Source organism: Neolamprologus multifasciatus, chromosome 3 (assembly GCF_963576455.1).
Source record: "Neolamprologus multifasciatus chromosome 3, fNeoMul1.2, whole genome shotgun sequence".
Classification (NCBI taxonomy): Eukaryota; Metazoa; Chordata; class Actinopteri; order Cichliformes; family Cichlidae; genus Neolamprologus; species Neolamprologus multifasciatus.
Window position 1 is genome coordinate 6,059,344 of NC_140441.1, and position 14,862 is coordinate 6,074,205.

General features: G+C 41.9%; 2 protein-coding genes and 1 long non-coding RNA gene across 4 annotated transcripts in view; 1 reads left to right on the forward strand and 2 right to left on the reverse strand.

The window, feature by feature from the left end:
- Positions 1 to 14,862, forward strand: part of LOC146521260 (polymeric immunoglobulin receptor-like) — a 525,395-nt gene that overhangs the window by 275,766 nt on the left and 234,767 nt on the right. The gene's annotated exons all lie outside the window — the stretch shown is intronic.
- Positions 1 to 14,862, reverse strand: part of LOC146521270 (uncharacterized) — a 244,406-nt gene that overhangs the window by 95,419 nt on the left and 134,125 nt on the right. The window lies entirely within an intron of this gene.
- LOC146521276 (uncharacterized) overlaps positions 9,779 to 14,862 on the reverse strand; it is a 30,268-nt gene continuing 25,184 nt past the window's right edge. Inside the window, exons 3-5 of one of the 2 annotated variants that reach the window (XM_085154996.1) lie at positions 12,199 to 12,302; positions 10,138 to 11,742; positions 9,779 to 9,889 (exon numbers count right to left, since the gene is read on the reverse strand). In XM_085154996.1, the coding sequence (XP_085011122.1) occupies positions 10,165 to 11,742; positions 12,199 to 12,216 (1,596 nt within the window). In that variant the 5' untranslated portion in view covers positions 12,217 to 12,302 and the 3' untranslated portion in view covers positions 9,779 to 9,889; positions 10,138 to 10,164. Of the gene's footprint in view, positions 9,890 to 9,930; positions 11,743 to 12,198; positions 12,303 to 14,862 lie in introns of those variants that run through there. The other variant, XM_085154995.1, reaches the window with a different exon arrangement.

Genomic DNA, 14,862 nt, shown 5'->3' on the forward strand with positions numbered 1-14,862 from the left:
AGTTAATCGCTTACTTGAGATGAAATCTGCTCAGCTACTTTGAAAACAGCTTCTAACTGGTTCCTCCTTTAACAGGATGACTGCTCAGGGGTAAGGCCATCATGCAATCCAGCAACCTTTATGGTTCTGCTTTGATTCACCAGGAACTATTAGGGAAACCTTCCAGCGCCTCCTGTGAAAGACACAGGGATAAACACAAACATTTATTAACATGTTCCACAGTCTTCTAGTTTGATTTTCTCATCCTGTGGACAACAACGTACATAAATGCAGGTTTATTGTTAACTTTTGTAAGGTTTTTTTACTGAACATATCCAGCTGCAGCTCCACTGTGATCCTGAACTGGATAAGCACTTAAGAAATTGTGTCAATAAATGGACATACATCAACTTATTATATTTATCCAAACAGACTGGACCAATAATGCTTCACTGAGTTAGAGACTTTAACAGACTCTTCTATGTAAGAATGTCTCGTGCTGATAGACCTGCAAACTTGACAACAAAGGTTTTTCAGACTGCATGTAGCTGTCCTCTATGTCAGCTAACACATTTACATTCATGTCACACTTATTTCTGCTTTCCCATTTTATAATTATTACTTACATTTTGATTAGATACCTTGAGTTTGTAAATGATCAGATTACATAATTGGAATACAATGTATCCAATTCAGGGTTGCTGGAGGATGAAGCCTATCCCAGCTGAGACAGGACAAAGACAGGACAGGCTGCCAGTTTATCGCAGGGCTAACACAATATGTGTAACAGAAAATCCACTTAAATGTTTGATATTTCTAATAGTAATCATAATTATGACTATTATTGAAAGGTTTCTTTATAAATACATTTTTTTATAACTCCTAAAATATAAACCTGAGCTTTTTCAGATTCTGACCTCTGACCTCAGTGACTGGCTGTGTCCTCACTGCAGCTCCCTCTTGGAAGTACGTCTGCTTCTTGTCTTCCCCCAGTGTTGACCGCCTGCCCTTAATATCACGTACTGTACCTGAGGAACAAAACAGGACAAACACTTGCCTTCATTTAAGAAGTACATTCATACAGAGGTAATCTATGGAAACACACTTGTTCACCCTTTTGGGAGGAATCAGTTCCTGTGAAACATTTCTGTAAATGAACATCATGTGAATGAAATGAGTTCTTCAGGTGACTCAGCAGACCCACACTGACAGATGAAACTTCTGTGGAAGAAGAATCTGGATTTTTTTGATTTCCAATCTAGTTAAACTATTAAGCATCTTTGCTCTTCTGAAATCTGTGTTTGTGATGGCATGCCACACATGGTAAGCTCCACACCTCACCACCCGTTGATTCACTTTAGTTTAATTTACAGTCACTACTTTAAAATAGTCTAGTCTATTGTTCAATATTGTTTCTTTATTAAATGTATTTATTTTTCCATCACACCTTCCAATGTTTATATGGCGTGCACACATATTAACCTTGCAAGGTCAAAGTTCTGTTTTATGTTATATTAATACATCTTTCTTTGTTTGAGTTACCTGGGGTTTGGCTTCTCCTCCTGTCTGGCAAAAGGTGTGGCAAAGGGCTGGGAGACCTGAAGTACCACTGACAGCCTAATTGGATTGCACCACATGCTTCATTGTCTGGGGTGTGTTTCATGTTTGTTTAATTGTTTTGTATTAGTTGGTTATATGGCAGCCATTTTGTTTTCCCCCGTGTCTGTCATTTGGTTTAGCTAAACCAGTATTTAACTTCCCCCATGTGTCATTTCAGCAGGTCAGTTTATCTTATGTTTGGTTGAGTTTTTTTTTTTTTTTTTTTTTAATTATTATCTTGAGTTTAGTCTATTGAGTTGACCTCTTTTATTGGTCTGCCTATTTAAGTTTTGGCTTTGTTAAATATATTTTCATATTTATGGGTCAATAAAACCCCCTTTTTGAATTAAACACCTGTGTCCTTTATGCTTTACTGCTTGGTCCCTGACAATTGGTGGCAGCAGTGGGATCCTCCAGTATTGGACACAGGTCCTTTTTCTTTTTTTTCTTTCTTCTTTTTCCCCATGAGGAAGAAGAATGCATCGTGGTGGCAAGAATGAAAAGAAAAAGGGATCTGCTCACCAAACCTGTGATGAGGAGGAAAATGGAGCATCAGGAGTCACTGAAGTTGTGGAGAGAGTGGAAAAAGAGCCTACTTTGTCTGACCTAGTCAATATGCTACATGCTCACATGGGACAACAGGACGTCCGGGATGCAAAACAGAGTGAGTTAAATGCACGACAAGAACAGCGATTTAGAGCCCTTCAACATCAGTTTAGACTTCTGCAGTCAGAAATTCAAGTCAGAACATCACCATCAGATTCTGCAGAGGCTCGCTCTGAACCATTAGAGTCTGATATTCATCCTTCTTCCTCTGCTCAGCAGGCCCAGGCTGAACCAGTTATGACTAATTCCAATCCAGCCATTTCACCAGCATTTCAGTTTCCCCTACAAATAGAGGGCAGATTGGAAAGATTAACTGAAGCTGATGATATAGAACATTTCCTGATCACATTTGAACGTATGGCTACAGCTTATTGATGGCAGAAATCAGATTGGGTTTTTCGTTTGATACCCTTGCTTACTGGTAAAGCAAGAGGTGCCTATGTTCACATGGACATTGATGATTCATTAAACTATGATAAAGTGAAATCAGCTATTCTGTCAAAATATGACATTAACCCTGAAACATATAGGCAAAGATTCAGATCCCTGGACGTTCAACCAGATGAAAGCCCTCGTGAGCTATATGCGAGACTGAAGGAGCTTTATGGGAAATGGATCCAGCCAAAGGGTAAAACTATTCATGACATTGGTGAAACTATAATCTTGGAGAAGTTTCTCAGAATGTTATCTCCTGAGCTTCAGGTTTGGATCAGAGAACATAACCCTGGCTAAGCAATGGAAGCTGCTCGGTTAGCTGATGTTTTTGTTGCTGCCAGAAAGAAGGGGCAAGCATGGAGCCATAATGCATGGAAGGCATCGAGGGACACTCGGAAGATACCTCAGCAAAACCATCTGGATTCAGCAAATACAAGCACCAGTAAGACCCCTCAGTCTACCACTAGACCACCAAAGGCCTCCGGTAAGAAGCTCATTTGTTATCTTTGGATTAGAGGGCCATACGAAACCTATGTGCCCAAGAAATTCTGCTAAAATGGTACAAATGTGCTTTGCCCCTCGTTCTAATGTTGATCCTGAGCAGGAGAGTGACAAATCCATCAAAATGAGTCAGATTGAAGTGAATGGGGTTCTACTCAATGCCCTTCTTGACTCTGGCAGTTCTCGGTCCCTTATTCACTCAGATTTTGCCCCACCTAATATTGTTCGCACCAGTGATACAATTTCAATCTGTTGTGTCCATGGAGATGAGAAAAGATATCCGACAGCTGACATCTACATTAAAGTTCAGGACCAGATGTATCTGCTGAATGTGGGTGTTGTGAGCAGTTTGCCTTACTCTGCCGTGTTAGGGCGTGACCTTCCTGTGCTTTTTGATTTGTTGGAGTCTAAGCAGACTGAGGAGTGCAATGTAGCCGTTACCAGAGCTCAGGCTAAGCAAGTCAGTATCTACTCTGAGACCCTGAGTGCCATGCCTTTCTTTGATGAGGAGTTTGAACCAACTGTGGTGAAGCCACGGAAGACCCGCAGACAAAGAAGGCAGGAGAAATTCCAATTTTCACCTGTGCAGACACTAACAGACGCTGAGCCAACATCGTCACCCCTAGGGTTTACTATTCCAACTGAAATTGCTGAACTCCAAAAATCTGATCAATCTTTAATATCTCTTTTCCAGAAGGCCAAAGAAAAGGAACCTGGAGTGGAACAGGTTCTCAACAGTGAGTACATCGAGTACATCTTGCAAAATGACATTCTCTATCGTCAGCAGGGGTCGGTGCTGCAGCTGGTGGTTCCCCAGAAGGTGAGAAACGCCATTCTCACCTTGGGGCATTCTATTCCGTGGGCTGGCCACCTTGGTAAACACAAGACCACAGCTCGCATCAAACATCATTTCTACTGGCCTGGTCTTAGCAAAGATGTGGCTCAGTTTTGTAAAAGTTGCCCACAGTGTCAGATAACATCTGCCAAAATCCCCCATAGAGCTCCACTCCAACCTCTCCCTGTCATTGGCACTCCTTTTGAGCGTTTTGGAATGGATATTGTAGGGCCTGTTGAGAGGAGCAAAGCAGGAAATCGTTACATGCTTGTTGTAACAGATTATGCCACAAAATATCCTGAGGTGTTCCCTTTAAAATCTATAAAGGCCAAGCCCATTGCATTTTGTTTAGTGCAGTTCTTTGCAAGAGTTGGGTTTCCACGAGAAATACTAACTGATCAAGGCACTAACTTCATGTCTACTTTGTTAAAGTTTATCAGTTGTTGGGTATCCGGAGTCTGAGAGCTTCACCATACCACCCTCAAACTGATGGGCTGACAGAACGCTTTAACCAGACATTGAAACAGATGCTCAGAAAGTTTGTCAACAACAGTGGTAATGATTGGGATCAATGGCTGCCATATCTACTTTTTGCTTATAGAGAAGTCCCCCAAGCCTCCACAGGTTTTTCCCCTTTTGAGGTGTTGTATGGTTATGAGGTTCGTGGCCCTCTAACTCTGTTAAAGATGATCTGGGAGGGAGACAAGTCGGAGGAGGGACCCAATAACATTTTGTCTTATGTCATTCAGATGAGAGAACGGTTAGAGAAAATGAGTGAACTTGCTCAATCACATATGGTGGAGGCCCAGCAGCAGCAGAAGTCTTGGTATGATAAATCTGCTCGTCAGCGTTCGTTTGAGCCAGGACAAAAGGTGCTCGTGCTCCTCCCCAGTGACAACAACAAATTGCTGGCAAAGTGGCAGGGGCCATTTGAAGTTATGAGGAAGCTGGGACCCACCACATATGAGGTGTCCACCCCAGGGCAGTTGCGCTCCAGCAAGGTCTTGCATATAAACCTTCTGAAGGAGTGGGTGGTGCGTATTGAACACAAGGCGGATGCAATGCTCATACGGCGAGTGCCTGAAGAAGATAAGGCAAATGAGCAATATCTACCACCTGCTGGCTCTCTAGATTATGATCTCAGCCATCTCCCAGAGGACAAGCAGCAGCAGGTGAGAGAAATGTGTAAATCAGCAGTCTTTCAAGAGAATCCAGGGAGAACTGACATTGTCGAACATGATATTGTGGTACGAGAAGGTGCCTCTGTGAGACGATTGAGTTACAGGATCCCAGAACGTCTGCTGCCTTCATTGAAGAAGGAAATCAATTTGATGCTATCCCTAGGGATCATTGAAAGATCGAAGAGCGAGTGGTGCAACCCTGTGGTCTTGGTACCCAAAAAGGATGAGAGTATGAGGTTCTGCATTGATTTCAGGTACCTGAACTCCATATCCATGTTTGACTCCTACCCAACACCAAGAATTGATGATCTACTTGAACGTCTGGGAAAAGCAAGGTACCTGACCACAATAGATCTGTGTAAGGGTTACTGGCAGGTCCCACTCACTCAACGGTCCAGAGAGTTCACAGCATTCAGAACACCATGAGGGCTTTTCCAATTTACAGTCTTGCCATTTGGATTACATGGAGCTCCAGCAACTTTCCAACGGCTAATGGATCAGGTATTACATGACTGCTCTGACTTTGCTGCTGCTTACTTGGATGATATTGTTATCCACAGCAACACCTGGGGGGAGCATGTGGAACACCTGCGAACTGTTCTGGACCACTTGCACTCAGCTGGGTTGACGGTGAATACGTCAAAGTGTGTTTTCGCCGCTGCTGAGAAAGAATACCTGGGCCATGTCATCGGCAAGGGGGTTATCAGGCCACAGGTCACCGTCGTTTCATCCCTCAGTTCTCCAACAGGGCAGCTCTGCTCACAGACCTGACGGAATCACGTTCCCCCAATCACATCCAGTGGACAGAGGTGGCAGTATTTCATGACATCCAACAGTCACTAAGTAAGCAACCGGTTTTGTACAGTCCCAGATCGGAGCCTGGGAGCTGTCCTCCTTCAGGAAACCAGGGAAGGCCGCCATCCAGTGGCTTACATCAGCCGGAAACTGTTTCCACGGGAAGTTCGGTATTCCACAGTAGAGAAGGAGACCTTAGCGATCAAGTGGGCCCTGGACTCCTTCCGCTACTATCTACTGGGAAGAGACTTCACCTTGGAAACTGATCACAAAGCACTCCAGTGGCTTGAGCAGATGAAGGACACAAATGGGCGAATTACCCGCTGGTACCTGGCCTTACAGCCATTCCGATTCACTGTCCACCATGTACCAGGCAAGGAGAACCTTACTGCTGACTATCTCTCTCGCTGTTCCAGCGAGAGCTCTGAAGAGGGGAGGTGTGTGATGGCATGCCACACATGGTAAGCTCCACACCTCACCACCCATTGATTCACTTTAGTTTAATTTACAGTCACTACTTTAAAATAGTCTAGTCTATTGTTCAATATTGTTTCTTTATTAAATGTATTTATTTTTCCATCACACCTTCCAATGTTTATATGGCGTGCACACATATTAACCTTGCAAGGTCAAAGTTCTGTTTTATGTTATATTAATACATCTTTGTTTGAGTTACCTGGGGTTTGGCTTCTCCTCCTCTCTGGCAAAAGGTGTGGCACAGGGCTGGGAGACCTGAAGTACCACTGACAGCCTAATTGGATTGCACCACATGCTTCATTGTCTGGGGGGTGTTTCATGTTTGTTTAATTGTTTGTATTAGTTGGTTATATGGCAGCCATTTTGTTTTCCCCCGTGTCTGTCATTTGGTTTAGCTAAACCAGTATTTAACTTCCCCCATGTGTCATTTCAGCAGGTCAGTTTATCTTATGTTTGTTTGAGGTTTTGTTAATTATTATCTTGAGTTTAGTCTATTGAGTTGACCTCTTTTATTGGTCGGTAGACCATATTTAAGTTTTGGCTTTGTTAAATATATTTTTTGGGTCAATAAAACCCCCTTTTTGAATTAAACACCTGTGTCCTTTATGCTTTACTGCTTGGTCCCTGACAGTGTTAAACAACAACAAACACAAATTTGTAACAAAACCAGCTGAGTAGAGGCTTTACAAACCACCAGCAGCCATAATGCTAAATTCTAATCTTCAAATGTTTCTGAGCAGTCTTCAACCTGCTTTTAACACATTAAAGTCCCACAGTCAATGCAGCCTGACTCAATCCTAAATGTTCAGCACACAGAGACACAGAGGTACCGTTTAAAGTTTAGTGTTAACCTGAGTCACTGATCATTTGCAGTATTACAGAGTCTGGCAGTCTTTGCATGATGTCCACGTCACTGTAAGTTTCTAGCTGACTCTCAGGTGTGACAGGTGTGCCAGCAGGAAAGAGTAATAATAACCTGCATCCTGAGGTTTGTCATGCAGGATTAAAGCAGCCAGGCTTTGTTCACCCAGGTAGGATTGTATTTTACACTGACCCTGGGTCAGTATAAGTATCATACAGTTTAAACGAAGCACTGAAACTTGCACATATTTATTACAGATGCATTGAAGCTAATCGAGATATTTGCTGTCAATCTGTGGCTGCGATTAAACACTTTACTGGAAACTTTATTAACTAGTAACTTCATCAGTCATGACAGAAGCTAATATTTCTCTCCTAACATCTTTTAAACAGTAACAGCTTTACTACAATATAAGCTAACGTTTACACCGTAACTTTAAGTAATAATAACTACAAATGCATCTTAAAGCTGTTATATTAGCACTCGGTGTATTACTAACATAACCACATTAACATTATTGACACTCGCTGACTTTTAATAGTCATTCTATAAATGCTGTCCGTTTAAATGGTCTTACCTGTAAACACTGCTGTATCCACCGGATTCCAGCCAGAGTGGATTCTGGAGTCTTCCCACGCTCCTGTTAGTGATCCTCCATCTGGATGGATGAGAACAACCTTCTGAACAATCTAGCAGGAGATGGCCCATATCTATGGGACTGATTTGTGCTAATAACGCCCATTGTATGGACTGATAACAGCCGAAGCGGGTGAATCAAGTCACCCAGTCGCTAGCTGTGCCATTACCCAGCATACATCACTCCCTCCATAAATGCAATAAAGGATACAAAAGTATCGTTCTACCTGTTTTTCAGGTAGTTGTTTACATTATATAATTTATTGTGTTCAGTATACTCTATCACTACAATGTGATTTTGGAAATATATAAATATACGGACAACAGGCTCTTCCGCGGCAATCTCTTGTCATCAATAAGCAACGTTTAAGGAGGTCTATAGTATTCAATGAGAGGACCCTGCACATCAATTCTCAACGCGAGGGGGGTACCCTGCACGTCGATAAGTGAAGCAGAGTCCTGGAGCACTTCCGTTTTGGAGTTTGCATGTGTTTTGGAGTTTGTATGTGCCTTGTCTCTAGGGGCCACCATACATTTCTTCATTTTTCACACCAAACTGTTTAATAAGACAAACGTTACACAGAGTTCATCAAATAAAACTAACACTTGAATATTGTCAGGATTTCATAATACAAACTTCAAATCAACAAGAAAACAGCTGCAGAACATGTGGATCAAAATGAATTCACAAAAAAAGAACATATGGATTTTTAAAACGGTCCTGATGTGTGGTGCTGTTTTTAACTTTCAACATTTCTTTGCTGCCACTGTGAATACGAATGTGGTCTTTGCCTAATTAAATAAATGTTACACTGACTCACTGCTTCATCTTCTGGTACAAACTGACATTATATGGAAGTACAGCCCAAAACCAGTTTAGCTTGAGTTTCTTTTTTCTGGACATAAAGTCACAGCAGGTGTTGTTTCAAAGCTGGTGGACAGATTTAGTTCATTTTGGAAGTTTTAAGAGCAACTGCTGTGTAATTATTTGTAGTTTTGGGAGAAAATAATTTAAGAGAAGATTTTACCACAGCAAAAGATTAAATATGAATGAAGGATTGAAATTTTACTTAGGTAACACATAAAATGAATACAACTACTAAACACTACGGTGTCCTAAGGGAACAAAGATTAAAATGTAACAGGGATAACATTTTAGAGAATTAAAATCCCTCAAAGGAAAAAACATAAACTTGATATACATATCTATACATGCAGCTTCCTAAATGTAACATTCAGGATTATTCACTGCAGGTCCAGAAATCAGAGCTACCTCATCAGATCCAAGTGTGACATCAGCTGACACTCTTTACAGGAGATTCCATCTGAACTCTGTGGAGCCTGATCTCAAGGTTTTTAAGTCTGACCCTGAAACCAGAAGAGGATCTTTCTCTCTCTTCTGATTCATTGTGATCCAGTGATTTCAGTCCTGCATGATCAGGCTGATGTTTGCACAGAGCAGATAATGAAGTGAAGGTTTTTGCACATTGGCAACAGTGAAACAGTTTATTTACAGTGTGGGATTGTTTGTGTTCGGAGTATGAACTGAGATTCATGAAGCTCTTGTCACACTGGTCACAGCTGAAGTTCACTTCCATGTGTGTACGTTCATGTTTGTTACGATGACCTGATTGTGAGAAGCTTTTGTCACAGTGTCTGCACTTGTATGGTGTCTCTCCTGTGTTGATTCGCTTATGCTTTTTCATTGAGCTTATGTCCAGTGGTGAAGGATGACCCACACTGGTCACAGATGTGCTTTTTGACCCCACTGTGGAAGAGTTCATGTATTTTTAATGTACTTGGTGTGTGGAAGCCTCTCCCACATCCTTTGCAGTAGTTCATTTTGTCTCCAGTGTGGCTACGTTGATGTGGTTTTTGGTCCCGTTGATGATTGGAAGTTTTTCTACAAAGGTCATAGAGAAACTCTTTCCCACCACCACAGTGACGACAGGGTTGAGAAATGGATCCATGTGCGTCGCTCTGCTTCTAAACAAGGACATTGTAAGTCAGGGAATTCCTTCAACATTTTTATCCTGAACGTCGCCTGAAATAAAGAGCATCTCTGCCAACGTCCAATTACATTTTACTGTTTACATTACAACACTCAGCTTACTGAGAGAAAATGAGTCTTCATTTTTCCAAACAGTTCATTCAGTATAACTCCATAAGTTTACTGATCAGACTTGTTCCAAACACTCAGGTTAAAATTACAAGACAGAAAAACTAAATACATCCTCACAGTAACTGCACTTGTAGAGTTACTTTCTGGTGTGGATCTGTTGGTGTTTTTTCAGCTGATGAGGAGCTTTAAAAGACATTCCACACAAGTGACAGTTGTAAGGTTTAACTCCACTGTGGATGAGTTGGTGTCTTTTTAAGACTCCAGCCTGGGTAAAAGACTTTCCACAGACCTCACAGCTGTAAGGTTTAACTCCACTGTGGATGAGTTTGTGTGTTTTTAAGCCCCCAGCCTGGGTAAAAGACTTTCCACACACCTCACAGCTGTAAGGTTTAACTCCACTGTGGATGAGTTTGTGTGTTTTTAAGTCTCCAGCCACGGTAAAAGACTTTCCACACAAGTTACATCTGTATGCTTTAACTCCACTGTGGATGAGTTGGTGAGTTTTTAAGTTTCCAGCCTGGGTAAAAGACTTTCCACACAACTCACAGCTGTAAGGTTTAACTCCACTGTGGATGAGTTGGTGTCTTTTTAAGACTCCAGCCTGGGTAAAAGACTTTCCACACTCATCACAGCTGTACGCTTTAACTCCACTGTGGATGAGTTGGTGTGTTTTTAGGCTTTGAGCATGGGTAAAAGACATTCCACACAAGTCACAGGTGTAAGATTTAACTCCACTGTGGATGATTTGGTGTGTTTTTAAGCCCCCAGCCTGGGTAAAAGACTTTCCACACAACCCACAGCTGTAAGGTTTAACTCCACTGTGGATGAGTTTGTGTGCTTTTAAGCCCCCAGCCTGGGTAAAAGACTTTCCACACAACTCACAGCTGTAAGGTTTAACTCCACTGTGGATGACTTGGTGTGTTTTTAGACTTTGAGCCAGGGTAAAAGACTTTCCACACAAGTTACATCTGTACGCTTTAACTCCACTGTGGATGAGTTTGTGTGCTTTTAAGCCCCCAGCCTGGGTAAAAGACTTTCCACACAACTCACAGCTGTAAGGTTTAACTCCTCTGTGGATGAGTTGGTGTGTTTTTAGGCTTTGAGCCAGGGTAAAAGACTTTCCACACAAGTCACAGTTGTAGGCTTTAACTTCACTGTGGATGACTTGGTGTGTTTTTAGGCTTTGAGGCAGGGTAAAAGACTTTCCACACAAGTCACAGTTGTAAGGTTTAACTCCACTGTGGATGAGTTGGTGTGTTTTTAAGTCTCCAGCCCGGGTAAAAAACTTTCCACAAAAGTCACAACTGTACGCTTTAATTCCACTGTGGATGACTTGGTGTGTTTTTAAGTTTTGAGCCTGGGTAAAAGATTTTCCACACAAGTCACAGCTGTAAGGTTTAACTCCACTGTGGATGAGTTGGTGTGTTTTTAGGCTTTTAGCCAGGGTAAAAGACTTTCCACAAAAGTCACAGCTGTACGCTTTAACTCCACTGTGGATGAGTTGGTGAGTTTTTAAGTTTCCAGCCTGGGTAAAAGATTTTCCACACAAGTCACAGCTGTAAGGTTTAACTCCACTGTGGATGACTTGGTGTGTTTTTAAGTCTCCAGCCCGGGTAAAATCCTTCCCACACTCATCACAGCTGTAGGTTTTCTCTCCCTTTCTTCTGTGAGGTTTGTCGGCCTCCTGAGAGCGCTGACTTGCTCCATGTTGGTCCTGCAGTGACAGAGATACAAACAGAGGCATTGAATGAAATGCAGTTGTGGAACAAACTGAAACTCCCTCCATTGGTGGAATCAGCCATGTAAACAAAAACACATTGTAGGTGTGTTAGCACCACCTTCTGGTGATAGTATCACATTACAATGATGTGCTACAATGAGAGTTGTAATGAAAATGACATTATTGAAGAAATATTGATCAGCAGAGAAACTTTTTTACTTCAGAAACTTTTTTGAATTCAACTGATGATATTGTTGTTTCAATGTGTGTAGAGAAAACATGATCTTTTTATTTTCTTGTAACTTCTGTGGTTCTTGGTTGTGAATGTAGATTCTGTATATATGGAGGAGCCCAGGATGGAAAAGATAAAGCTGCTGTTAACGGGTTTTTAAAAATCAACCAGCTGTGCACGCAGTTTCAATAACAGTGTAACTGTGTAACTTTTCTCACCTTTTGTGTGGAAGTCATTGTTTCCTCTGTAGTGGCTGAGCTGAGTCCAAATGGCTGAAATCGTTCCTCTGCTGCACCACCACTCTTCTCCTCGTGTTACTCAGCTGGGACACAAAAAGTATACATATATATATATATACACACATATAAACACACACATATATATATATATATATATATATATATATATATATATATATATATATACATATATATATACATATTAGGGGTGCAACGATACACAAAATTCACGGTTTGGTCCGGTTCGATACTTTGGTGTCACGGTTCGATATTTTTTCGATACAAAAAAAATTTTCATGCCTTTTTAATTAGTCATTTATTAAAATTATAAATATATATTTTAACTCAAAAGTACAGTTTTTAAATTTAATGTTGCTGAAACAACAAAGCAATAAAAAAAAATCAGATCTGATTGAGGAATCACTCACCTTTGGAAAAGAGAGTTTATTACAGAGAAATGGCTCTTTCTAAAATAAAAGCTATACTATACACTTCTTCTGGGGTATATTCTCAGCAGCATATTAACCTCTTAAGCCCCAAGGGGGTTTCTGAGCCTCCTGCTCAAAAATGTAATGCCCAGATTTAATTGATTATTTCTCTGCAATTACAAACTCTGTCCTTACAATCTTGATATCAAAATAAAGCTAACACTTGGGAAATTTCATCAGAGGTGTAAATATTGAATCAGATATTATTGTGTCAAAGTTACTGAGACTGGAACACAGAAAAAGTAAGTAGATTTTATCCTCGCTTAATTATTTATTTTTTTTATTTTTAGCATATAAACCTTTGAAAAATATGCCTCAGATCACATTTGGTTCCAGAAATCCAGTAACCAACATATAAACATCATCTGTGCAAAGATTTGTTTCTAAAGTGAAACAGTGAAAAATTATAGCGCTGTCAATACATGAATATCCAGACGTTGTACAAAAATGTCCAATTTTGGCACACAATTGGACACCATGCCAGTTGATTTTTTTTGGGTATTAAAGAGCAGAAATTAATAAATTTTATTAACAGGCCTAAACATGCTTTTTTTAAAAAATATATTTTTGAAGAATTAACCACACATTTACATGGCAACGGCCCTTTTCTACAGCGTGTATAGAGCGTTTGATTGGCCTCTGGCCCTTTAAACTCCGAGGGGCTGTAACTTTGGTTTCTTTTGGTCAATTTGCGTGATTGACACCTCTTTTTAATGTTTGAGCCAATAGATTCACAGTGACGATGCCACGTTCACGTGACTTCAACCAATCAGACGTTGTGATGCCAAAACCCACGTGGGCCCAAATTTACTGCATGTGGCGTCTGTTCAGTCACGTGTCTGTAGGTGGGTCTAAAATGGAGGTTGTTGACGGAAAACTGCTCTGATGCAGCTAGGTAGGCATGGCAACTACTTTTAATCACGTGGCTACCGGCAAAAATAACGGAGGAAATCCGAGCAGTAAGCCAATTTCTGTCTTAGCACATTTGCGCAGCTGTGTGTTTTTGTGGTCTTCTTTTGTGGCTCATTCAGTGAATTTTGGTCTGATCGTGGTGAAACTTGGTGTGTGGAGTCAGTGATAGCTCTGGACCAGCCCAGCCCATCTTTAGCCAGTTACACGAAGTCTGAAGAATTTCTGGTTCGGTTTTCTCGCTAGCTTTCCCTGCGCTCAGTGAATCTGCGTTCGACTACTCCGCCTAGGCTGCACTGTCGAGCGCAGATCCACTGAGCGCTCAACACACACAGCATCGTCAGAAGGAAAGTTGATAAAATAAATATATACATATACATATACATATATACATATATGTTTATACATACATATATACATACAGACGCCCTGCCGTCTGTGGTTGCCATGCCGCCACCTGCCATGCCTTAGCCAGAGGTCTCCGCACCTGCTGGCCCTGCCACGGCAGCTGGAGGTTCAGCCGAGCCCGTCCAGCATCCTGCCACGACAGCTGGAGGTGACAGTGAACTGAACTGGAGACTCGACTGCTACTGGGCACTGAACTGGAGACTCGACTGCTACTGGGCACTGAACTGGAGACTCGACTGCTACCAGGCACTGAACTGGAGACTGAACTGAGGGCGACTGCCCAGTGGACTGAACTGAAGGCGACTGAAGTAACGGTTGAGATGATAATGGAGCTAGTGGCGGAGTTAATGACTGGACGAGCGGGGACACTGGAGATTGAGCTAGTGAAGGAAAGGATGGCTAGGCAGCTATGTGAGCTTCAGGAGACACATTCTTATTAGCAACAGTTGTAGGTGAGCCAGGGAAAACACCAATTTCCTCACTGGCTGCACAGAAAACGGCCCCAGAAAAAAGTCACAAAATCCGGCGAAACAGAATAAGTATCTTTTCCACCCACCACAGCCGGCAGTCCTGAAGTCCCAACATACGGCCGTGGGGTCACGCGCCGACGGCGCGAACGTCACTTTCCTTTCGGAGATAGCTCCGACCGGCCGGGTAGTACACTGGGCATACATTCCACATCTGGGTCGGGCTGCAGATCCTCCGTCGAGCTGAGCAGCTGAAGGGTAGCGGCTAGGTGAAGGCGGAGCTTGTTTGCAATGAAATTCTGAAGGAGTGGGTGAAGTGAACTAAACAACCAGGGCAGACCAGGAACTAAGCGCTGTAGTTGGTTACCTAT